At 57.2% G+C, this 24914-nt stretch overlaps 1 protein-coding gene across 1 annotated transcript in view; it reads right to left on the bottom strand.

Moving 5' to 3' along the window:
- Positions 1-23: 23 nt before the first annotated feature.
- ALDH4A1 (aldehyde dehydrogenase 4 family member A1) overlaps positions 24-24914 on the bottom strand; it is a 32461-nt gene continuing 7570 nt past the window's right edge. The window contains exons 2-15 of the mRNA XM_027109982.1: positions 22271-22364; positions 21443-21535; positions 14885-14932; positions 13894-14049; positions 12177-12326; positions 12024-12098; positions 10719-10906; positions 8211-8284; positions 5541-5737; positions 5363-5410; positions 4414-4566; positions 3537-3658; positions 2229-2347; positions 24-1522 (exon numbers count right to left, since the gene is read on the bottom strand). Of these exons, the coding sequence (XP_026965783.1) occupies positions 1410-1522; positions 2229-2347; positions 3537-3658; positions 4414-4566; positions 5363-5410; positions 5541-5737; positions 8211-8284; positions 10719-10906; positions 12024-12098; positions 12177-12326; positions 13894-14049; positions 14885-14932; positions 21443-21535; positions 22271-22364 (1630 nt within the window). The 3' untranslated portion in view covers positions 24-1409. The remainder of the gene's footprint in view (positions 1523-2228; positions 2348-3536; positions 3659-4413; positions 4567-5362; positions 5411-5540; positions 5738-8210; positions 8285-10718; positions 10907-12023; positions 12099-12176; positions 12327-13893; positions 14050-14884; positions 14933-21442; positions 21536-22270; positions 22365-24914) is intronic.

Here is a 24914-nt window from a genome sequence, read left to right as displayed (position 1 = left end):
ACCCCACCAGAAAGACCACCGACTTGGTTAAGTAAGAGGCATTTTATTAGGTGGCATCAGGCAGCTCCTATTGCCACCTCACAGTGTAGAACCAGTAGAATCAGAACACCTCCAGCCCCCGCCGCCTGACCTGGCCCCTTGTGGGAAACAACCCGGGCAGCATCAGGACCCACCCCTGACCGGGGGCCAAGGCGTGTGACCGCGCACTTGGGGAACGGCCACCCCAGCCCCGCGGGGGCCCCCTGCCAGCTGTGCTTGAGGAGGGTCCAGCCCTTTCGGGGCCCCCTAAAAGCTGTCCTCCAAAGTCACCACTTCTCATTCCCTGGCCACCCAGAATCTACTCAGGATGCATTTGCAAGTGTCCACCGATTGGCTGCGTCAAGGAACAAGCCTCTTAGGGGCCAGTCCACACAGAGCCACTAACGTGCAAAGGAGGGATAATTCTAGAGGCAAGCCTCAGCCCGGGCTGGACGGGGACCCAAGGAGAGGTCTCAGGGTGCTGGGGAAGGTGGGAGCAACATGTACCCGGGCCTGTCCAACCACAGCCAGCGGGTGCTGAGCTCCTGCAGGAAACCCCAGGCTCTAGAGGCAGGACCCGAGAGCTAAGGGAAGCAGCTGGAAGGGCCCCCCAAAGTCTGCCAATCTCACAGCCCAAACAGGAAGGACCAGCACATCCCACATCTTGGCAGGTGGCCTGCAGCAGTCCCCCCAGACCCCCAAACGGAGATAGCCAGGAATCCGTGGGTCTCAGGTGAGCTCAGGCACTCTGGAGCAAGGCACACGGGGTCTAAGGCATTTGGTTGGGCACAGGTACCTGCTGGTACAGGCACACCTGGGCAAAGAGCTAGTGAGCCGCCCGGACTACAGAGGGCAAGGCCAGCTGGTGCTCCCATGCCCTGCAGCCACGACTTGCCAGCCCTGTAGGCCACTGTGGCCACACGCGACCCTGCACACCCGGAGAAGCCGGGGCCAAGGCCAGGAGCCTCTGTGGGTGGTGAGGTTTGCCAGGGGCCCCCGCTGCCTCCTTTTCCTCCACGGATCCGTGAGCTACTCTACCACCATTCCTCAGGTCCCTGAGCCACTGGGCCACAGTGTAGAGGAAAGGGAAGGGGACGGATGGAGAACCAGCCGGGCACCAAGGTCACACCTACCAGATGGAATTTCTAGGACAGCCGATGGGGTCAAGGGTGGCAGCCCTGTTCTCCCCACTGCGTAATCTCAAACCAGAGCCCGGCATCTGACTCCAAGGGTGGGCCAGGCCAGGCCAGTGGGGGGCAGGGGGCAGGCCTCAACCCTAGAAAGAGGGTCGTCCTGTGGGGAGCGGGTGGAGGGCCTGGGGTGGGGTCAGTGCACTGAGGTCAGTCGTTTGGAGAGACAGACGGGTGGACGGCAGAGGCGCCGAGCGGGGCTCACTGCATGTATGGGTAGCGCCAATCCCCCAGAGGCTTGTGGGTCTCCTTGATGACCTGGGGTGACGTCCACCGCAGGATGTAGTGGGGCCCTCCTGGCTTGTCATTAGTCCCTGTGGAAAAGACAGCTCTGTTTATCTCCAAAAAGATACAACGGCTCTGGGCAGAGGGAAAAGGAGTGGGGAGGAGGAATAAATGGGGCAAGAGCACGGGCAGCAAATTGCCAAAGTAACCCTAACACAGTCACAGCGGCCAGGGTTTCCCGAGCGCATCTGTGCGGAGGGCACTCAGCCAGAGGTCGGGCAAGGCAGGAGCTGGCGAGCAGGCAGGACGCCCAGGTCCCTGCACCTCACCTGCAAGAGGTGTCTGGGAGGCAGGGGGGCACCGTGGAGGGCACTGGACTGGGAGTCGGGAGACCTGGTTTCCGGCCCTTGGGAACTCTGGCAAGTCACCGCCCCTCGCCGGCCCTCAGTTTCCCTATTTGTAAATAGGAGGGGGATGGACTTTGGTAGCCTGGAGTATGACAGTAAAAGGTGTGGGCGCTGGGACCCAAATCCCGGCGCCACCACTCTCTAGCCATGTGCCCTTAGGCAAGTCACTTCACTTCCCTGGGCCTCAGTTTCCTCCTCCATAAAATGGGAAGAAGAATGGCAGCACCTGGGCTTAGGAGGCTGCTGGCAGGACTGAGTTAGCACAGGGCCCGGCCCACGGTGCTCAGTAAATGGTGCTACTGCTGTTCCTCTTAACACCCTTGAGATGAAGGACCGAGGGTCTCCCACCGGGAACTCGGCCCCCCTCTGGAAAGGGGGCCCCACTCACCAGAGGTTCGGGCCCCCCCGAAGGGCTGCTGACCCACCACCGAGCCAGTGGACTTGTCATTGATATAGAAGTTGCCGGCAGCGTTCCTCAGCATCTCTGTGGCCTCCCGGACAACATCCCTACAAGGCAGGGCAGCGGTAAGAGGGCGGCCAGCTCACCCTCGTTCCAGACCCAGGGACAACCTCCAACACCCCCGTCCCAGCCCACATGGGCCACCCTGGTGAGCATGAGGCCAGCCGCCAGCTATGGGCCCTTGACAGGCTCCCAGGAGCCTCTGAGCCTCAGCGTCCTCCTCTGAAAAGGGGGTTAGCACGCCTCCCTCGCAGGGCATCTGTGAGGGCTGGATGAGGCTCAGGCTGTACGTACTCGAGGGAGTGGTCCATCTCGGTCCAGTTTTCCTGCCTTTGGGAGCTGGGGAACCTCCAGACCCCCAGCCTGCCCCTCAGGTTCCAATCCCGCCTCCACTCTTTTTTTTTTTTCTTTTTTTAAACAATTCAGTGTTTTCTTTTTTCTCTTTTTTTTTTAAATTTATTTTATTTATTTATTTTTGGCTGCGCTGGGTCTTCATTGCTGCGCGCGGGCTTTCTCTAGTTGCGTCGAGCAGGGGCTACTCTTCGTTGCGGTGCGCGGGCTTCTCATTGCGGTGGCTCTCTCGTTGCGGAGCACAGGCTCTAGGCACACGGGCTTTGGTAGTTGTGGCACGCGGGCTCAGATGTTGTGGCTTGCGGGCTCTAGAGCGCAGGCTCAGTATTTGTGGCACATGGGCTTAGCTGCTCCGCGGCATGTGGGATCTTCCCGGACCAGGGCTTGAACCTGTGTCCCTCGCATTGGTGGGCGGATTCTTAACCACTGCGCCACCAGGGAAGCCCCCGCCTCCACTCTTAAAGGCAGACACGGGGAGACAAGCAGTACCACGGAGAAAGGAAAGGGCAAAGCCTGGGGTTTAGTGTCCCGGTGCTCAAGTTGGAATCCTGCCTCTGCCAGCCAAGCAGTGCACCTGGGCCCGAGCCTCTGTCTTCCACTCTGCAGCCCCATCAGACCCGGCGAGCAGGTCAAAGGCACTGATTCCCCAGCCCCACCCCTAGACACCTACATTCAGCAGCCAAGAGTGGGGCCCCGGAATCTGCATTTTAACAAAGAGCCCACTGCCTGTGTCTACCTGCCGGTCAGGGCAGAGGTGAGGAGAACGGAGAGAAGCAAGGGCAGCATTATTACTAGGATCAGCACCCAGGAGGCAGTCTCCGGGGACAGCAGGGTCCTGTGGGGACAGGACACCAGGACTAGAGTGGAGGGGCTGCGGCCACTCACTTATCCTGGGCAAATACTGCCCCCGTGAGGCCATAGCTCGTGGTGCTGTCGACCAGCCTCAACGTCTCTTTGTACTCGTCATCCGGGTAGACGTACACGGTCAGCACAGGCCCGAAGATCTCCTGGGAGAGAAGCCCCAGGGTCAGGCCCCACCAACACCCCGAGGCCTCCCGTCTCCCTGCTCTGGCCTCCGCCTCTCCCCATCCCCCTCCTCAGCTCCTGCAGGAAGGGCCAGGCGCTGCCTCCCGCTGGGTTCCCTCGGGGTTGGCTTCCACCCGGCCCACCCCACCCCAACCTGGCAGAAGATCCAAGGAGTCTCTGGCCTCCCTGCCAGCCAGACCCACACCCAGAGCCAAGGGCCCAGGCCCTTGGAAAGGAGAGACTTCTGGCAACAGCCGGCCCAGGAATTGCCCGATGGTATCACCGTCCCCTCTGCCATCGAGGGGCTGGGGGAAGACCCCCACCCCTGCACTGTCCTCCTGACCCCCCCGATCTCTCGGAGACTCAGTTTCTCATCTGTAAAATGGGAACGATATGCCCACCTCATCTCTGTCAAATGCCCGGCCCACAGTTAAGAGTCTACAAGTGTCAGCCACTGAGACGGCCACAGGGACCTCGGTGGCTGCGGACAGCGCAAGCGCCATGACACCAGCCCGGGTCAGCAGTGCCGAAGACAGAGCACTGGATGTGGGGTCAGGAGGCCCTAGCTCAGGGCCTGGCTCTGCTCTCACCGGGTGTGAGATGGTCCCCTCGTAGGGCCTCGCTTTCCACATCTGTGAGATGGGATGACGCCCCGTGAAGCACCAGGGCCCTGTGCGTGTGCCATGCTCGGGGGAGAGGCTGCCTCCTCCCGGCCCCGGGCCGCCCCCCCCATCACCTCCTTCATGATGGGATCCTGGGGGTCCTTGCTCTCGATGATGCAGGGCTCCACGAAGTAGCCCACGGAGTCGTCACACTGGCCCCCGGCCAGGACGGTGAGGCTGGGCGAGGAGTGGGCGTGCTCCAGCCACTTCCTGATGCGGCTGAAGGACTGTGGGGGTGGGGTGGGGTAGGGGGCATCAAGGGCTGGCTGGAGGCCATTCCCAGCAGCAGCCCCCCGACGCTCACCCCAAACACCTGCCCCTGAAGGGCCCAAATTCTGAAGTGGGGGGGGGAGGGGGCCCTGACAGCAAAAGTCGGGGCCTGGCTGAACCAGGGCAGAGACAAGGGCAGATGTGCGCGCTTGTGTGTGTGTGCGTATGTGTGTGTCACAACTACAAACATCACAAGCACACATATACATGCATGGCCATGAACTTGTAGGTTTCCGTACGTAGGCACACGTATGCCTGCGTTACATGGATGTGTTTGTTATGTGTATGTGTTTGTGCGTGCAGACCCACAAGGGTGCCTATATACACATGTGAACCTGCACACGAATGCTTCTGTGTAGGATACGTGTGCATGCGGGCGTGCGTGTGCACGTGGATGAATCTATAGGCATGCTCCCGCTCAGAGATCTAAATGAACGTGCTCGTGGCTGTGCATGTACGTGCGCGTTTGGGTTGATGCATGCGGTGCGCAGGCCTATTTGTACGTGTGCGTATGAACACAGGCACTTAAAGGGGTCTTGTCGAGCCTGGGGCAGGGTGTGCGGGAGGCGAGTTGCCCTCTGGGTACGGATGCCTCCACCCTTTTCAGAGCTGGCAGGGGTGGTGCGGGTGTATGCGTGGCTATCAGGCTGCCCTGCTCGAAGCAGCAGGTCTGGGTCGCCCCTATAGCTGTTTCTACCCCTCCCACCCAGTCCAGGCACGGGACCCCGGGAACGGCCTGCTTCCTGCTCATACCTTGGCATCAATCACGGCGGAGAGGAAGCTCCCAAAATCCTCTGCAGGCTGGAAGCAAGAGAGACATGGGAGGAGACAGAGTCGGAGACAAAGGGAGCGCCCTCCCCGCACCCCCCCACCAGCCTCCAATCCCATCAGCCCCCCGCTGGGCCGTGGCAGGGAGGCCGGCGCCACTCACGTTGCCCACTTTGATCCTGCTGCGCTCCTCCAGCAGCCGCCCTTTGATCTGCGACCACAGCGAGCGGGGCACGTAGAGGCGGGAGCAGGCCGAGCACTTCTGGCCGCCGTACTCGAAGGCTGAGCGCAGGGTCCCGCTCACCACGCTGTCCACGTCGGCCGACCGGTGCACAAAGTGGAAGTTCTTCCCGCCACACTCTTCAGGGGTGGGGCGGGGCGGTGGAGGAGCATGAGGAGGGGGTGGGCTCCCCAGGCCAGCAAGGGGCCCGACGCACTGCCCACACCCGTCCGCAGCTACACTAGCCCTGCGACCAGCCCCAGTACTGGCAGGACAAGGGCACGAGAAGGCAGAGTCGGAGCCCGACAACCTCCCAGAAACTGATCAGCCAGGCCTGTCCTCCCACCCTAGGGATGAGAAAACGGAGGCCCAGGCAAGGGCGAAGGGCACCAGGGGGCATCAGGACCAGCTCCCCCAACTCACAGATGAGAAAACTGAGCCCTGGGGCTGCTGCCCAACATAAAGGCAGAGGAAGGACCAGAACCCAAGGCTCCCCAAAGCTGGTCCACTCCCTGCAGTGGGCGTGGCTTCCTTTGAGCCTTCCCCTGACCCCCACCCAGCGAGAGGAGAGGGGGCCACCCCAGGTCCACGGCCAGGGCTGGCCCCTCTGCCTGATCCACGGTGGGGACACCCCTCCTCGATCTCCTTGGCATGAGGGAGCCTCGGCAGATCACTCCACCCTCCGGGCCTCGGTTTCCTCACTCGGTTAAACATCAGCTAATAGCAGCTCGTTACAAAGCACTAACTGTCAGACTCGGGTCAAAGCACTTCGAGCTCCGTCTCGCTGAAGCCTCACAGCAACCTCGCATTATTATCCCATTTTAAAGACAAGAAAACTGAGGCACAGAGAGATTAAAGTCTCATACTCAAGGGGGGGAGCGGTAGAGTAAGTAGCGGTCTCTCTCCCTCAGGGAGATGGTGGGAAGGAGACAGAACAGAAAACCATGGACAGCTCACACAAGGGACTCACTGTCCCCCATCTCGTGAAGGCTGGACTGGGGCACACTGGGGAACTGGAAATTGGAGATGCAACAGCTGGCCCTGAGGAGGGTCACCTGCCCTGACACCCCCATCACAGCTCCCACCAGCTTAAGAGGCAAACTATTATATATAGGATGGATAACAATAAGGTCCTACTGTATAGCACAAGGAACTAGATTCAATATCCTGTGATAAATCATGATGGAAAAGAATATGAAAAAGAATATATATATGTATAACTGAATCACTTTGCTGTACAGTGGAAATTAACCCAGTATTATAAAATCAACTATACTTCAATAAAATTTTACAAAGTTCCCACCCGCTCAGGCGTGGGGTCCAGTCTCCCTGTGACCCCCCCACTTCACCCCCAGGAGCAAGAATGCTGAACCACCAGCTCCAGCTCTGCCATTACTGCACTGTGTGAGCCTGGACAGCCCTCCCTCTCAAGAGGTCTCAGCATCTTCCCGGAGTGTGTTCCATGAAAAACATGGTCCAGGGGGTCCTCTGTCAAAACAGGGTTGTGTAGTCCAAAGAGTTTGGGAAACACTGCACATCAGCCTTTGCTCTCGAAGATAAGCAATGCATATATTAGTGCATTAAAGGCTCTGAGAAGTCCTGCAGGTGAGGAATCCATTGTACTTTAAACACGGTGCACGCCAAATGTCCTTGACCATGAAACTGTTTCTTTGTGGGAAAATTATTATTTTGACAAGACCTGGCCCTGCTGACCTCTCAGCCCCATCTCCTGCCACCCGCCCTCCCTCCCTTCCCCAGCTACACTGGCCTTGTTTCTTCAAACACAAGCTCATTCCCACCTCATGGCCTCTGCATTTGCCATTTCCTTGGCCTAGATCTGGGCTGTGCAACAGGGTAGCCACCAGCCACACGTGGCTATTTAAGTTCAAATTAATTAAAATTAAATGAAACAAAACTTTCACTTCCTCTGCCATGCCAGCCACGTTTCAAGTGCCCTGCGGCCACACGTGGCGAGTGGCTATACTATTGGACAGCACAGATATAGCCCATGTCCATTACTGCAGAAAGTTCTAGCGGACAGTGCGGGTGCCCATGATGGCCCATCCTCCGGACCTTTGCGAAGCTGGTTTCTTTCCATTGCTCAGGTTTCAGCTCAAATGTTCCCTCCCTGAAGAGGCCTCCCACCCCACCAGCCACCCTAAGTCACAGTCCCACCACGCCCAGCCCTTGAGGGTCCCTGCCTGTCACCTCTTTGCCCTCCTTTAATTATCCACAGCCCTTCTCACTCCCTGGCATCATTTATCTAGTTGTTTACTGTCTGCCTCCCGCTGTTGGAATAGAGGTTCGTAACGGCTGGGTCTCTGGGTCTCATCATCTTTTGCATCCCCAGTGTCCAAAAAGTGCCTGTGAACATACCTAATAATTTACTTGCTGAATGATGGATGGATGAATGGAAGAAAAACTGCACACTCTGAGGCATAAATGCTCTGTATAAGTGCCAGAGCAGGGGCTCTACCCTGAAGGAGTTCTCTGTGTCTGCAGGGCCGCCCCACCTCTGGGGGCATCACCTCCGCCTCCTTCTCTTGCATGGCGGCCAGGGCAGGGAGGGGTCCCTAGGGCTGTAGGGCAGGGCACGGGGAGAAGGGCCCTTACCTCCGGCCAGGCGCGGGAAGGTGTGGAACCGGTCCAGGTTCTGGGCCACCTGCTTCCACAGGTGTTTGAAGGTTCTAAAACCAGAGGACAGGGCAGTGACTAGGGAGCCGGGCTCAGGCACCTGAGAGGGTGAGAGGCCTGGGGGGTAGGGAGCAGGCCCTAGCAGAGGAAGAGGCTGGAAAGCCCAGGGAGGAGCGCTAGGGGCAGCAGCCCCACAGGAGGCGGGCAGGGGTCACAGCGGTGGTGGTGATGGGGATGGGGATGGGGATGGGGAACTGAGCAGGTGGTAGCAGCTGGAAATGGACTGCATTCTGGGCTTACAAGGAGGGAGCAAGGGGAGGCCTGGCAGCAAGATAGTGCAGAGAAGGGCCAGGCTTTGAGGCCAGGGGATGCCGGGCTTGAGTCCTGACTCAGGCATACACGGTTGTGTGATCTTGCGACCATCGCTTAACCTCTGTGAGCCTCAAATTCCGTGCCACGTCTGGGAACTGGAAAGAACAATTCCACCTGGCAGGGCTGTTTTGTGATGGCTCTAATGTGAGTCAAGCGCTTGGGCCAGTGCTGGCTATGCTATGGGTGCCTGATGGGGGACAGGCACCACCGTGGTCTGCGAGGGGCACCACGAGCTCACGCCCAGGCTCCAGAGAACCAAAGAGGGTCCTGGGAGAGGCAGCTCAGGCCCCTACCTCCTCCCTGGGCTCCAAGTGTGACCAACCTCAGCACCACAAAACAATAAAAATGCTAATCACCAGGGAGCTGGCGACACTAATACTAATTTATGACTTTCCTACCTTTAAGCCCGCTGCTCATCAGAGCATGGCAAATGGGGGCCAGGCCCGCTCCACCCGCTAATAGGCAGAGACCCATGGGGCCCGTGGCTGGCAGAGCGGGCCTTTTGGAAAACAGCCCTCCTCAGCAATTCTAACGCTGCCACCGCCACCCGGCAAACCTTAGCAGGGGTTGTTGTTGCAAGGGAGCCTGAGGCCAGGCAGAGAGGGCGAGAAGCCACCGCAGGTGTCCCTAGGATACCTGGAAGGCCCGGAGTGCAGACCCCAACATCTCCACCCAGATGGCCCATGGGGACCTCAAACTCAAAGTGACCACCATGTGATTCATCTTCTTCCCTAGGCTCCCAGGTGCCCAGCCGTCTGGGTTGCCCACCTTGGTGAACGATGCCCACCTCCTGCCCCGAGCCTGGATGTTCCCACTGAACACCCCCAACCTTGACCCCACAGACAGGTGATCGAGTCTCCCTGATACTTCCTCACTTGAATCAGCCCACCTCACCCCGTTCCCACGACTCCACCCGAGTTTAGGCGCCCACCATCCCTCCCGGGACGTGGACGCCTCCTAACCTGTCTCCTGCTTCTACCCACTGGAGACTTGTGCTCAGAGTAGCCAGAGCGATCATCTAGATCAGAGGCTGCACACGCAGGGGCCCGGAGGGGCCGGACAGAGAATGAGCGAGGCCGTCCAGGTAGGCAGAGGCCCAGGGCCTGTCAGGACGGGGGGAACCAGAGACCTCCCACCCGCCTCCAGCCAATGGTGCCACATGGAAATGCAGGCCCAGTGGGACCAGGTTCTTAAGAGAGGCCCAGTATTTGGATTTTTACATGAAACTGTCCCAATGGTACAAGGTTGGTCCATCCCTATTAGGAGTCAAAGAACACAGAACCACTTGCCAGGGCCAACTGGAGAGCTACCGTCTGCAATCCCTGTTTGAAACAAAAGAAGTCTGATTAAGCCACGCCCCCTGCATGTAACTTTCCGTGGCTGCCATCCTCTTCAGGATAAAGTCCAGACACCTTAGCAGGCTCATGGGGCCTTATAGTCACAAGACTAAATCCCCCAAGAGGTAGGCCCTTGCCCAGTCCACGTGTTCACTGCCCAGTCTTAGCACCAGCAGAGCCTGGTACACATGGGGGCTCGATCAACACCAGCTGAGTGAGTGAGTGAATGAGCAGTTGTGATCGAACCATATCCTGCCCCCACCCTTTGACCCTCGGCCCCCAGCTCCACACTCCAGCCCCACGGGACCATGTCCACAGCCCAGAGCCCAACAGCTTCAGCCTTATGCCTCTGCATATGCTGTTCCCCCTCCTAGAACGCTCTCCTCCACCTCTGCCTGGCCTACTCGTCTGCTTAGATGCCACCTCCTCCAGGAAGCCTTCCTGACTCTCCTCCTCCAGTTTATCCCAAGCTCCCTTGTGCCCTTTCCAGGGATGGTAGTGGCATCGAAATCCATATCACTAAACAACTGTAGGCCACTTCCAGCCTGTCACACTCCTTCCTGTCCATTAACTAGTTTGGCCTTCACGATTACTCTGCAAGGTAAGAATCATGACTACTGTCATACAGGTGAAGAAACAGGCTCAGGGAGGTGAAGTGGCTCACCCAGGGCCACACAGCACCTGACCTCTGGGCTCACAGCCCCAGCTCCCGGACAGAGGTCACGAGGTCTGGTAAGCGTCCCCAGGCCACCCTGCCCACCGCACCTCGGGGACTTACGGCACGCTGCCTGTGAAGTTGATGCCACACAGGTGCTCCGAGCTGGTGACAGTGTCCCCAAACGTGGGCCCGTCAGCTGGCACAAACTGGATGATGTTGGGGGGCAGACCGGCCTCCCGGAGGATGCGGTAGACGGCATAGCTGGCCAGCATGGCAGTGTCACTGGGCTTCCACAGGACCACATTGCCCTGCCCGGGAGGCACAGTGATGACTCATGAGGTCAGGGGCCGCCAGCCCCAACTCCCACCCTACCCTGAAGCATGGTCATCCCTCACCTGGAGCCACCAGGACCCCATGCAGGCCAGGATATCCCCTACCCAGCCCCATTCCTACAGGTGCCCAGGTGCTGCACACCAGGCCCTAGAAGCCCTTGTCAGTGAGCTCACACCCTGCCCTGTCTGCTCCCACACTCTGGTTACGAAAGCCTCCCTTCCTCCGGAAGCCTGTGCCCACTGGTCCTGCCAGCACCCCTTGGGCAGGTCTGTTCTGGGTGTTTCCAACTCGCTGGGTGCTCACGGGGCGAGGCTGGGCAAGTGCTCACAGGGCTCTGTCTGCACGTGTCCTGGACGAGGGCACGTGGGTGCCGGGTGTGTGTGCGTCTGAGTGCAGATGCACGAGGATGGCCCTGTGCACGGGCACCCTTCCAGATTACCCAGCTGCCCGACAGCTGTCAGCCCTCCTCCTGCTGTGGCCCGAGCCACCCAGGACCTCCGCGGGTAGGGCTGCGTCTCCCCCATCGATTGGGAGCCGATGGCCACCTTCACCCTGATAACGACAGTGGAGCCCACCAACTTCGAGACCACCTGCCCAGAGACAGACCAAGCCCAGATCCGTACCCATCCCGTCATTTGCTAGCCTTGCAACCCTGACAAATAAGTCGCCAGGCACAGAGCAGGAACTCAAAGGTGGGCTGTAAGTATCATCATTAGTAGCAGCCCCTGTATAACGCTAAGCCCGCGCCGGGCCAGACCTGCCTGGCGTTAGATGCGTCACAAGCGTGGCCTCCTTTGCTCCTCATGACCCTGTAATGTAAGCTTTTCTTTTACTTCCACTTTGTAGGTGAGGAAACTGCCTCAGAGGAGGGCGGGGACTTGCCTGGGGTCACCCAGACAGAGTGGGACAAAGCTGGGACCCAGACCAGCCTCTGACCCCCAAGTCTTTTCCACAGTCCCCAGCTGCCTCCACTTTCTGTGCTTCTCCCCGCGACGAGGGCTGGGACCCCAGGGGCTCTGACGTGGCCTCCTGTCTGTTGACAGGGGAGTGATGACCCGCTCCCGCCACGCCCGCCTGCTGCCCACAGCTCACCATCAAGGCCGGCGCCCCCGCCAGGTTGCCGCCGATCGCAGTGAAGTTAAAGGGGGAGATGGCTGCCACGAAGCCCTGGGGAGGGAGGAGGTGGTGAGGCCAAGCCCAGGGCTTCCAGCAGCCCCCAACCCCCGCTCCACCACCTGGGGGTACCTCCAGCCCCCGGTACACCACACTGTTGGTGCTGGGCGGCACACTGATGGGCTGCTCCCCCTCCAGCTCCACAGCAAACTTGGCGTTGAATCGGAAGAAGTCAATGAGTTCGGCCGCGGCATCGATCTCTGCTTGGATCACCGTCTTCCCCTGTGAGGCGGGAGGGCCGGGGGGGGTCAGTGGTGGAGGACGTGCCTCCCAATAGCCCTCTTCTGACACTCACTGGACCCTGAGCCCATGGTGACACTGGGTTGCAGGTGCATTTGGGCCAAGAACCAGGAGACCTGAGGACTGTAAACATTTCCTTAGACTGTCTGTTCCTCCTGACGGCGAACGTGAGCCGTGAGGAAGGGACTCTGGGCAGCAAGAATCGGGCTTTCTCGGGTCGGGCGGCCCCTCCTTGGGTCACTGGCAGCTGCTAACCCTGCTCAGGACGCACAGCAGGGGAAGCTGAGCTAAGACACACTGCCTCCTGCTCTGCGTGGCCACCATGCTTCCTACAAGCTCCTGAGTCTTAAGTCAAATAAAGAGGCACCTTCACCTGGTCTTGGAGTGTGTGCGCCTCTTTCTGCCCAGCTGTGGTTCACCTGGGACACTCTGGAGCCCGACACCCACCCCAGGGGCTCTGCTGAATCAGGAGACGCTTAGCCGGGTGTGGAGCTGTCATACCAGCTCCGTGCAGCAGAGGGCGCTCTCACTACGTGATGGCGAACCGGAAGAGCGCTGGGGTCACCCAACCCCCCTAAGGCGAAATTAACCCTCTCTCAACTGCTAATGCCACTCCCCGGCTCAACATGCATTCAACTCAAAAAACATCTATCAGGCACTTCTGTGACTCCAGGAAGACACGGTGCAAGACGCAGGAAGCCAGAGAACACTAGCATGTGATCACAATGCCCAAAAAACTTGCAAAGGGGAAACAAACACAAAGTAAGTCATTACACCCCAATGGAATCTGAGCTATAACCGACAGAGGAACAGCATGTTGGGGAAGGGGGGCGGGCACAGAGGTAGGACAGATCGTTATGAACTAAGAAGGTTCTAGAAGCCTCACAGAGGAGGCGCTATCTGGGCTAGACCTTGACAGCTAAAGAGTTCATGAGGCAGAGAAGACAGGGAGCATTGCAGGCAGGGGACCCGGGGCAGAGGCAGGAGATGGGATGCTTGAGGTGTCCAGGAGCCTTGCTAGGTCCAGGCTGGTGACATCATGGGCGGGATGGCCTGGCAGGAACGGGCAGAGCGGCTGGTGAGCTGGACAGAGGTGGGAATGGAAGGGCTCTAGGGGCTGGCTCAGGACTTGGGACGTGACCCTCAGTCAGAGAGAGAGAGATCTCGGTGGTTCCTAAGGCTAGAGTGACCTGCTGCAGGCGTCACAGAAACCGCTCTGAGGGCTGCAGAGGTCTCATGGCGCCTGGAGGACCGCGTAGGGCAACTGTCAGTCCAGGCAAAGCACAAGGGCCTGGCCCAGGGCGGGGACAGAAGTGGATGGGAGGGGCCCTTTCCAGAGTAGGACACGCAAAGCGTAGTTCAATCCACCTTGTCTACAAAGTATATAGGTCTGTCCCCTCTCCGAGGCCTGGTCCCTCAAGGACACCTCCTGGGCTCCCGCACGCAGAGCAGGTCTGGGCACCCAGAAGTCACTCAGCTGACGCCTGCTGAATTGGATGGGGTACGACTGCCTCCCCTACATCCCCGGTTGTGCCAGTGGGCATCTCACCTGTCCCACCATGGTCTTGGCCAGGACCTCTGCCCTGCGTGGCCCGCTGAGCATATCTGCTGCCTTTAGGAAGACCTGGGCCCGGTCTGCAACAGGCTTCAGGTCCCACTCTTTCCTGGCGGCCAAGGCGGCCTCGATGGCTCTGTGAAGCAGGGCCTGATGAAGAGGGAAAGGTTGGGGGCTTCCTCCTGCAGCAGGAAGGGTCCCAGAGGAGCGAGGGAGGGAGGAGAGATCTGGAGGTCACTCTTCACCCATGGAAGACCCCTGGCTCCCTCGGCCCTCAGCCCCCTCCCCCTACAGCGGCAGACGCCATGTCCCATGGCCAGCTGGGCTGCCCCAGGCTCCGAGCCTGCCCTGCTACAGTCTGGAGGCGTCCGAGGGGCCTGCCAGGTAGGGCAACATGCCAAGAACTTGCTCCATTCTCTCTCGTGGTCTCATCAGGGCCTCCTCTTACTCCTGGGGCCTGGTGCTCCTGAACCCGCTGTCCAGAGCCTCCAGCCCTTGAGGTCCGGGCCTGACCTTGCCCTTGCCAGGCCAGAACTGCAGCCAGAGACAGACACCTGCTGCTGGCATCCCAGCTGCCAACTGCCCTCATCACCACGTGACACCAGCGCCTTGACCCCGTGGCCTCTCGCTGGCCCTCCCTGATGCCAATTCTCTGCCTGGCTTCCCATCCACGATGCCTCCAATTTCCCTGACTCAGCCTTCCAGCCCCCCCTCCCCCTCCCTAAATCAGGGTAGTCTCACAAGGGGCATGTGCGCGGATGTCCCAGCCCTGGCCAAGGCAGCTCTCATTAGGCGCAAGGTAACCCCGGCACGCCTGGCCCCGTCAAAGACACGTGCCCGGGGACGCCCTCAGTGCCAGCCACCCCCGGACACCCCCACCCTCCATGGCTCGAGAGGGGAGCAGTGACTGACCTCTACCCCCATGGCAGCAACTAACCAGACAAGACAGGGTAGCACCCCAACCCCAAAGTCGCCAGGGACTCACCTTGTCTGCATAGCAGAACTTGGCCACCTTGTGTCCATGGTTAAAGGGCTGAAAGAAGAGAGAAGAGTGAGGTCGCTGTCCAGGAGGGAGGTGCCAGGGCAGGTGGGGATGGAGCCGGGCTCAGAGCTGGCATTCCAGGCCACTTGCTCTCTGCCCTCCAATCCCCATGATGCCTTCTCCAATCGCCCAGGCCCATGCTGACCTCTCCACCTTGAGAGTTACAGCAGGGGCACCTGCTGTTTGATGAGCTCTGGAAGGTTCACGGTGCAGGAGAAAGGTATGAACAGAACAGTCTTTGAGGGAAAGCATGGACGTTTGGGTCAGACATAGGTTCGAATCCCGGCTCTGCCCCCTACTAGCTGTGCAGCTTTCTGTAAGCTGACTTTCCTTCTCCAAGTCTCCCCATCAGGGAAAGCACGGAGAGGAGGACCAAATGGGGTCACAGGTGAAAAGTCCTCCAACATAGCTCCTGCCCTTACACCTGGGTCTGGCGTGAGGCTCGGTGGTGGGCTGTCACCACGGGAGGCCCTAGGCGATGCACTGCGTTGTGAAACACTCAGGATTTCTGCCACCCCCCAAGGCCCTAAAGGAACAGAGCAACTGCTTCTCGAGGCCCGTGCTTGGGACCCAGATTAACTCGTCTAAAAGGGATGAAACCCCAACAGACAACCCAGCAGTGCTGAATGTCAGCCTGGGCAACAAGGCGGGGGAAACACCACTTCTTTCCCGACCTATTTTTTACACCATAATTATCAGCACTTTCGCCACCTATAAGTCTTCCAATGGACTGTTTAGGGCCTTCCTGTCTAATAAGGCAGCCGCTAGTCACACGTGCCTACTGGAACTTCAACTCACGTGGCACAAGCCAGGTTTCATGTGGTCAATAACCACGTGGGGCCGGTGGCTGCCGAAGAGGACAGAGCAGATTCAGAACATTTCCACCGTCATCTCAGAACGTTCTACTGGGCAGCACTGGTCTGGTCTGAGTGCAAAGTGGCCTCCCCGCCATGGTCACCTGTATCCTGTATCCAAGCTGGGGACCCGGGCCCTTCTATTCAGCACATCCAATCCCAGTGGACTGCAGACACCCCAAGTCAGCAATACATCCCGGTAACAGAGCTCCTGCCCTCACGCCGCCACGGCCCCAAATGCCAGGGCTCCAAGGATGACACGTGGCCAGGTCAGTGAGGTGGTATGGGAAACGAAAACCGGAAGTGCCCACCAGGGCGTTATCAAAATCCCAGTGTCTGGAAAAATACTCAGGTGCTGCAGTGGCCATGGAGGCCGGCGGAGCTGCAGGTGAGGTCGGGCTCTGGGCGGTTACAGAGACCAGGTGAGCGAGGCCGTGGGAGCCGCTCTGGGCTGACACCTGGCACACACCCGTGTGGACCTGCAGAGCCTGCAGACCCCAGGCTGTGCTGACACTCCAGGTGTGGGCCCTCTGGTTGCGGATCCAGCCGCAGGGGCTCTAGGATGCCTCTGTGGGTGACCCCTGCCCCAGGCCATCTTCGGAACCGTCAGAGTAGGGGCCCTGGGCCCGCCCCCTTAACCCTGCACATGCTGCTCAGGGCTCCATCTGGACAGATGTGTGCTCAGCCCATTTGCAAAAGGGCCAGCCCTTCACTCCCCTAAATCAGAGACCTGTGAGTTTCCTGATCCGTCCAAAGCACATGCCAGTTCCTGGCTTCATAAACTCCAAGCAGGTGGGTTTCTTAGGCCAACGTCATCATGGGGCTTGGAGCCCAGCTTCCCACCCTAGCCCACCGTTAGCCCCTAAACCGCCTTGTGGAGAAATCCATCAGGAATAACGGAAGATGCTGTGTGGACCCCTCAGGATCTTTCCTGCCTGTGGACAGGACTCAGTGATATCACAAAACCCCACATGGCACCTGCGTGAGAACTGGGGTGGGTTAGCAGAAAGTCTCTTGACAAGGTAGTGAACAACTTCCAGTGGTTAAAAACAGTTCTGCCTCTCACTTCTTTTTAACTAGCTTTTTTTTTTTTTTTTTTTTTTTTTTTTTGCGGTACGCGGGCCTCTCACCGTGTGGCCTCTCCCGTTGAGGAGCATAGGCTCCAGACGCGCAGGCTCAGCGGCCATGGCTCACGGGCCCAGCCGCTCCGCGGCATGTGGGATCTTCCCGGACCGGGGCACAAACCCGCGTCCCCTGCATCAGCAGGCGGACTCTCAACCACTGCGCCACCAGGGAAGCCCTTAACTAGCTCTTTTTTACATGAACTAGCTGCAGGCCCCTGGTTAAGGAACACTGATAGTTACTGTCAAAGCTAACATTAGTCAGTTTCCCACATGCAGAGGCACCAAGTGTTTGACACGGATTAATCCGTTGAACCCTGACGACATCCCTCCGTGGCGTGATTGTTACCCCATTTTACATATGAGAAAGCTGAGGCACAGAGAGGTCAAGCAGCTCAAAGATACATAACCAGCAAGTGGGCAGAAAGGGGCCTCCTCACGGTGACTAGGGTGGGATGCAGCTGGGTCTTGGGAAGATCCGAGAGGCCCAGCCTGAAAACCCTGAGGCTCCTTCTCCTTTGCCTCTGCTCCTCTGAGAGTTGGGGTCCTGCATCTTTCAACAGACCCGCTTCCTTAGTTTCTCTCATCCTCTGTGGGGAGGTGTTCAATGCCCTCCCCACAGCTCCCAGCCCTGCAAAGAAAGATGCTTGTGGCTGGTTCCAAGTTTCCAGGGCAGGTAATTCCGACTGGCCCAGCTGGGGTCAGGTGCCCATCCCTGGACCCAGCATCCTTCAGGTAGCAGCACCACACGATTTCAAAGGCTGCCCTGGCTCACCGCATGGGGGCAGGCGAGGAGCTCATCAATTTGAGCGGACACGGCCCCCCCAGACGCCCACTGAGCCTCTCTACCTCGCATGGAACCCTCAGTGCTTTGTTCCAAGCTGTTCCCCGGCCTCCCAGGCCACCCACCTGCTGTGGGCTCCTCATCGTGGCCCTCCACCCTCCTTCCCATCCCAGCTCCCTGGCTGCCCAGGGGAACCAGGCCCTCCAAACATCTATGTTCAGACTCACTTCTTCTGCCAAGCCCACACTCCTAATCCCTCCTCTGTCCTGAAATCAGAAAGCATTCCAGCAAGCAATGGGCTTTTCCGGAAGGTCTCACCCTCCTTAACCCCCTCCAATGGCTCCCTGGGCTCTTGGAAGAGGCTCTTAACCACAGCCAACAAGAACCACACGTGGGACTTCCCTGGTAGCACAGTGGTTAAGAATTCGCCTGCCAATGCCGGGGACACGGGTTCGGGCCCTGGTCCGGGAAGATCCCACATGCCGCGGAGCAACTAAGCCCATGCACCACAACTACTGAGCCTGCGCTCTGGAGCCCGCAAGCCACAACTACTAAGCCTGCGTGCTGCAACTACTGAAGCCCGCGAGCCTAGAGCCCGTGCTCTGCAACAAGAGAAGCCATCACAGTGAGAAGCCCATGCACTGCAACAAAGAGTAGTCCCCGTTCACTGACTCACTGACGCAGCCAAAAATAAACACATAAATAAATAAATAAAAGAACCACACCCGAATCCTCTGGCCCCACCGGCTTCCTCTCTGTTCTGCAGCTCACCCAGCCCCCTCCTGACTCTGCACCCACAGACCCCTCTGCTGGCGATGAGTCCCCAGCCCATCTTCATCCCTGGGGTTCAACTCAGATGTCACCTCCTCAGAGAGGCCTGTGGACCACCTCGTCTTACGTGGCCTCGCATCTCCAGCCCATCACCTGTGCCTTCCACAGCCCCTCTCACCATCTGGAATTGTTTGTTTCTTTGCTGACATGTACACCAATCTCACTCTCCCCTAGGTCAGCACCATGAGGGCAGAGCCGTGTGCCATGCTCACCGCTGTGTCCCAGCCCTAGGTCTGGGGCCGAGGAGGCTTGGATGGATGAATGGATGGATGGGTGGGTTTTATTATCATGATTTACAAGTACCCCTCCTAGAAACAGCTAAAGTCAGCCTTTTGGAAACTGTTTTCCAACTTCAAACAGGTTTCTAGCTAATAATGCCATAGAGTGAACCACTTCATTTACATACCGTGGCATTTATTTTGCAACTGGTTCCATTTGCACAAAGCTGGAAACTCCCTATGTATCCATAACATCAAAACGTATATATAGGGCTTCTCTGGCGGCCCAGTGGCTGAGAATCCGCCTGCCAATGCAGGGGACACGGGTTCGATCCCTGGTCTGGGAAGATCCCACATGCCACGGAGCAATTAAGCCCATGCGCCACAACTACTGAGCCTGCGCTCTAGAGCCCGTGAGCCACAACTACTGAGCCCGCGTGTCGCAACTACTGAAGCCCACGCGCCTAGAGCCCATGCTCCGCAACAAAAGAAGCCACCGCAGTGAGAAGACTGCACCGCAAAGAAGAGTAGCCCCTGCTCGCTGCAACTAGAGGAAGCCTATGTGCAGCAACAAAGACCCAACACAGCCAAAAATAAATAAATTAATTAATTAAAAAAAAAAAACGTATATATGTGTGTACACACACAAAGACACACATACACTTCCCTTTTGTTCATAGCCAAGGTGCATATTTGCTTTAAGCCTTTCTGGGCTAAAACTGTCATGACCATAACAAGGGATAAAAAGGGATGGGGTGGTGCCTCTGCCTGGGGTTGGAGCAGACCCAGGGGTTCACCCTCAGGCCACCTTGTAGGGAAGCACCACAGACTTCCATTCAGCCGTGAGTCCTGGTCAAGATCCCCAACTGTCACCAAAGAATGTCACTCTCACTCTTGAACAGACTGGCAGCAGTATGCGTGCCATTTCTTAACCGTCAAACCAGACTAGATGCCTCCCAGCGACTTGCTAGGAAAGGCAGGCTGCCTTACTGCTGTCCCATTATCCAGCAAAATCCCCGCGGAGAGAAAGACTTAAGGAGAATGCAGGAGGGACACACAGACCAGCTACTGCTCTGGCCGGGGCTCTGAGAGGCCTGCCAGGGCCAGAGAGGCAAGAAGGATGAGTGGAGAGGGCTGGGCTGGGGACTGGAGCCGCTAGAGGGTCACCCCACATGCGGGCTCACAGGAAGGCCACTGTGTGGCCACATCTTCCTTCTCTCAAGAGAAACCAGACATTTGAATTTGTACATGAAATTGCCCCATGTTTAGGTTTTGGAAACAAAGCTACCAGCTATCGATTTGCAGCCTGAGCTCTGGATGGAAAGCCCACCCCAGCAGTGGCCATGGGGCCTGCAGGGCGACCTCTGGGCATCCTCAGGCACTGGGCTTTGGTGACATCCTCAGCCCACACGACAGTGTGTGAGAAGCAGCCCCACGAAACATCCGTGCGTGAGACGTGTGACTCTTGCGGGGATCTGTCACGTCACTGTGTCCTTCTGACACTTTCAGGAGAAATTTCTCTCTGGGCCCAGTATCGGAAATGGCTGTGCTTCTCCTACCACACAGTGGGGGATTTATTTCAGGAACACTCTGACTAGGGCAAATGATGTGTTCTCCTCTCCACTGGAGACCAGGAGGCCTAAAGGCAAGTCTGTGGCCATCTCCAGCAAGTGCCTAGGGCCTCAGGATTTTGTGACCAGCAGGTCACAGCAAGAATGTTATCCTGCTGCCATATACTAATTAACACTCTGCTTTGAAATCCCCTTTAGACAAAGTCAGGGTGTGAATGAATTCACTTGAATCAAAATGAAGGGGATATGGTTCTGGGGAAACTGCATCCATCATCCCTGTTCCGTATCTAACTGTGCCACCCCAGGAGGGTCACTGATTGTCTCTGAGCTTCTCCCCTGATCTGCAAAATGGGCAGCTAACCTCCTGCTCTTCCAGCCTCCAAGGGGGTTGGCAGGGACTGAGGGAGGAGCTTGTGCAGAGGGGACAGGGTCTCAACAGATGTGTCTGTGGTTGGAGTCTGGGCTCCAACAGGAGGGCTTCTAGGAGGAGGTGACACCTGGCCACGCCCTGGGTGCTTACCTCTGCTGAGCTCATTGTCAGCTAGACCACTGGTTCCCAAATACAGACCAGGACTTTGGTGACTGTCTTTCTTTGGAAGGATTATCTTTTTTTTTTGTTTTTTAAGTATAGTTGATTTACAATATTGTGTTAGTTTCAGGTGTACAGCAAAGTGATTCAGTTATACATATTTTTTTTCAGGTTATTTTCCATTACAGGCTATTACAAGGTATTGAATATTGTTCCCTGTGTTAGACAGTGAATCCTTGCTGCTTATCTACTGTATATATAGTAGTGTGTACCTGTTAACGGAAGGATTCTCTTTGATTCTATCCTTGCTCCCTACTCCCTAGGCTGGTGAGCGGGTCAACTTTTCCAAAGCGATGGCAAAGCTGGGGACAGCTGCTGTTTTTAACTTCTTGGCAGGCACAATGTTGGCACCTTTTACGCGAGTCCCCTAAGACTGCCTTTGGAAGTTTTATACCGGTGCACGGAATTCAAAATCTTGCAGGGACTCTAAGTCCTTTTGGAGGCAGAGACCCCATGTTGCATGCTTATGTGCTGCCCGAGACAGACCCCAGATTCAGGGGAGAGGCTGAGCCCTGCCCGCCCACTGGACTTACAGACACCTGGTACCGCACGTCCGAAGTCCACACCTCCTCGTCCCCCACCACGCACGGGATGGCTTCCGTCCGGCCCTTCAGCTCCTTCAAGGCCTGGGGAGAGGAGGAGAGGTCAGATGAGCACTTCCTTCGCCTCTACTCCCCGCCTAAAACACCGATGCAGAGTCTGCCAAGGTGGATGCCCAGGAAGGAATGGAAATGAGGAGGGGGCTGGGCGGGGTCTGTGGTCAGAGACGCTGTGATTGCTCCCCAGGGGCGGGGGCAGACTCGGCTCCCACACTGTCACTTCCTGTCCTGCAGGAAGGTAAGGCCAGTGTTGCCAGGTTTTCCCATTAGAGAAAAGGTTTAAAAACCCGTGTCTGAAATTTATGTGAAATCTCACAATTTTAGAACACTGGCAATTAACGGGAGAATTCTTTTTTTTTTTTTTTTTTTTTTTTGGCCACACCTCGCGGCTTTGCGGCTTGTGGGATCTTAGCTCCCCGACCAGGGACTGAACACACGCCCTCATCAGTGAAGGCGCAGAGTCCTAACCACTGGACTGCCAGGGAATTCCCGGGAAAATGTGTTTAAGCATAAAATATCTGTGGACTTATGACCCCTGACCTGGCACCCCAAAGAGACCCAGGTTGCCACCCTGCTGCTCCTAGGTCCCCCACCCCCCTCCAGATGCACAGCTCTCCCCAGATTCCCAGTTTCCTCCCGTGGCTGGGAGCAGAGGCAGAAGGGCGTGGGTGGCTGTCGGCACAGAGAGGTATCATGGGGGCTGCTGAAGGCCGTCTCTGCCCCAGGCCCTACACCACTGGGTGCCCCCCACCCTCCCATTACCTTCTGCAGTGCCTCTCGCTCAGGGCTGCCCTGCGTGAATGCCAAGACGGGCTCATTGGCCACCTTCAGGGAGGAGACGTGCTTCCAACACAGCCTGGGGAGCGAGGGTGGGGAACAGAGGTGGACAGGTCAGCAGCGGCCACCACCAGCCCCAGCCCTTCTGTCTCCGACAGGGGGTCCTAGGTTGGCCCAGCATCTTGAAATCCAGGGCAACTATAGAACTGGGGGACGAGAACCAGCCTTGGGATCCAAAACCCAAGTTCAAGTCCAGATCCTGTCACTTTTGTGTCCTCGGGCATGTGACCTGCCTCCTCTGAGCCTATTTCTCCACCTATCAAGTGAGAATCATCATAGAAACTCACATGGTTGCCTGAAGTTTTTTTTGTTTTCTTTTCTTTTGTTTTGTTTTGTTTCCCGGCCGCACTGCCCATCACATGGGATCTTAGTTCTGCGACCTGGGGTTGAACCTGTGCCCCCTGCAATGGAAGCGCAGAGTCCTAACCACTGGACCACCAGAGAAGTCTCTGGTTGCCTGAAGTTTAAATTCATAGGTGCAAAACCATGGCTTAGTGTTTTGCACATAGAGAAGTCTTATTCTCCCTTTATTTCCCCACAATGCAGACTTTCTTCCAAACAGACCCGAGTTACTTCTTTCTCTCAGCAGGAAAGTCAGAGCATTCCAGAGCTCGGTCTCATCAGAATGTGAAACAGCTGAGACTCCCTTGGCACAAAGAGCTGAGCTCCGGGTGGGCAAGAAGGGCCAAGAGGTGGGCCGTGAACTTGGAGGAGTTCTCTGAGCTCGGTTCACAGACACAGGGAGAGCTGCTGTTGGGGTATGGGCTCTGATTCCTGGGTACTGAGCTCCAAGAACTTGTTCTGCAGACGCCATTCAACCTTAACCTGTATGACCTCACTGATTAGTGCCCACCAGTGGCCTCCACCCCTAATGTGTCTGGAGGTCCCAGGGTGGTAGGACAGGTGGGTAAGAATCAGTCATTCCACTCACAGAGGTAGAGAACAGACTTGTGGTTGCCAAGGGGGAGGGGGTTGAGGGAGGGATGCAGTGCGAGGTTGGGATTAGATGTGAGCTACCGTATGGATATACGGATAAATAATAGCAAGGTCCTACTGTAGAGCACAGGGAACTATATTCAATATCCTGTGATAAACCATAATGGAAAAGAATATTTAAGAAAAGAAAGTATATATATGTATAACTGAATCACTTTGCTGTACAGCAGAAATTAACACAACGCTCTAAATCAACAATACTTCAATTAAAAAGCTTTTTTGTTAATGAAGAATTATTGTTCACAAGTGGTCCCAAGTAAGCCACACAGTATCCTATTGTCTTAATACTGGTGAAAACGGTATATAAACAAAATAACATACACTTAAATGAAAAGAGTTGTAAGTACAGCCTTAAAATTTTTCAAAAACAAAACAAAAGAGTCAGGCATTCCAGAGCTGGAGGAACCCCAGTGGTGGGACTTCCCCTCCAGGCCTCAGTTTCCCCATCTGTAAATGAGGACAACAGTGAGGACAAAGCCCACCTAGGGCACAGGGGGCACATGAGATTTGATAACACCATCGTGGCATCCCAAGGGCCTCGCCAGTGGCACGGTGATAGAAATCAGGTAATTTTGATCCTGTAAGTAAAAAGACTAGATCAAGATCAAGAGAAACCTGGATTTGAATCCAGAAAAACCCAGATCTATCTCCCCTGGTGTCAACACCCCACGGGCAGCACCCGTGGGTGGACGAGTCGGATAACTGGTCGCCGAGGTAGGGAGGACACACACCTGGGGGACCATAGGACCTCCAGAGATGAAGGTGTTGGAAAGAACCTGTCATAGGATTTGGGTTATAGAGGGGTAATTTGGGGAGGGTTAAGGAAGCTGGGGCTGGCTCTGGATCAGGAAGCTCGGCAATTCTACGGTGGGGTGAAAGAGTAGCAGTTCCTCACTTGGCGAGGGGGGGGATGCCTGGTACTTTGGGGGTGGCATGGTGACCTCTGTGCTTAGACAAAACTATACAGGGCCTGTTCTGTCCACTTCATCATGGCCTCCGGTGACCTTGTCTGAGGCTGGGTTTCTGCGAGGTTGTTTATGCCCAAGAGATCCAAACACAACGGCTACGAGTACTGGGCACTTTTTTTTCTTACTCACTGAGACCGGGTCTGGGGGCTCAAAGACCCAGCCTGGGAGGCCAGGAGGAAGGACACAAAACCAGGGGCCGTGAGGGCGGGTCCTTCATTGATTCTACAAGGTTACTGGGCACCTGCTCCGTCTCTGGAGACAACAGCGGTGACCAAGACAGCAAGGCCTGTGGTTGCATGCAGCTGACCTCCAGTGGGGGACGCGGGTAAGAAAGGAACACAGCGGTGACCAAGGGGACAGGAAAATGAGGAATGGGAAGGGCAGGGCTGCTTCAGCGGGGGTGGTCAGGGAGGGCCTCTCGGATCCGTCAGAGACCTGAAGAAGGTCTGAAAAGAGCTGGAAAGAGCGTTCCAGACAGAGGGACAAGCAAGGGGAAAGGCCCAGAGCAGGGAGCACGAGTCAGGAAGAGCAGAAAGGGGCCTGTGCAGCGGAAGGGGAGGGAACAGAAGGCGGGGGGGGGGGGGGGGGGGGGGGGGGGGGGGGGG

This window comes from Aethalodelphis obliquidens, unplaced genomic scaffold (genome assembly GCF_003676395.1).
Source record: "Aethalodelphis obliquidens isolate GAN/ISIS:26980383/991018 unplaced genomic scaffold, ASM367639v1 scaffold9, whole genome shotgun sequence".
Classification (NCBI taxonomy): Eukaryota; Metazoa; Chordata; class Mammalia; order Artiodactyla; family Delphinidae; genus Aethalodelphis; species Aethalodelphis obliquidens.
The sequence above is the reverse complement of the archived record's forward strand: the minus strand, read 5'-3'. Positions and strand labels throughout refer to the sequence as shown.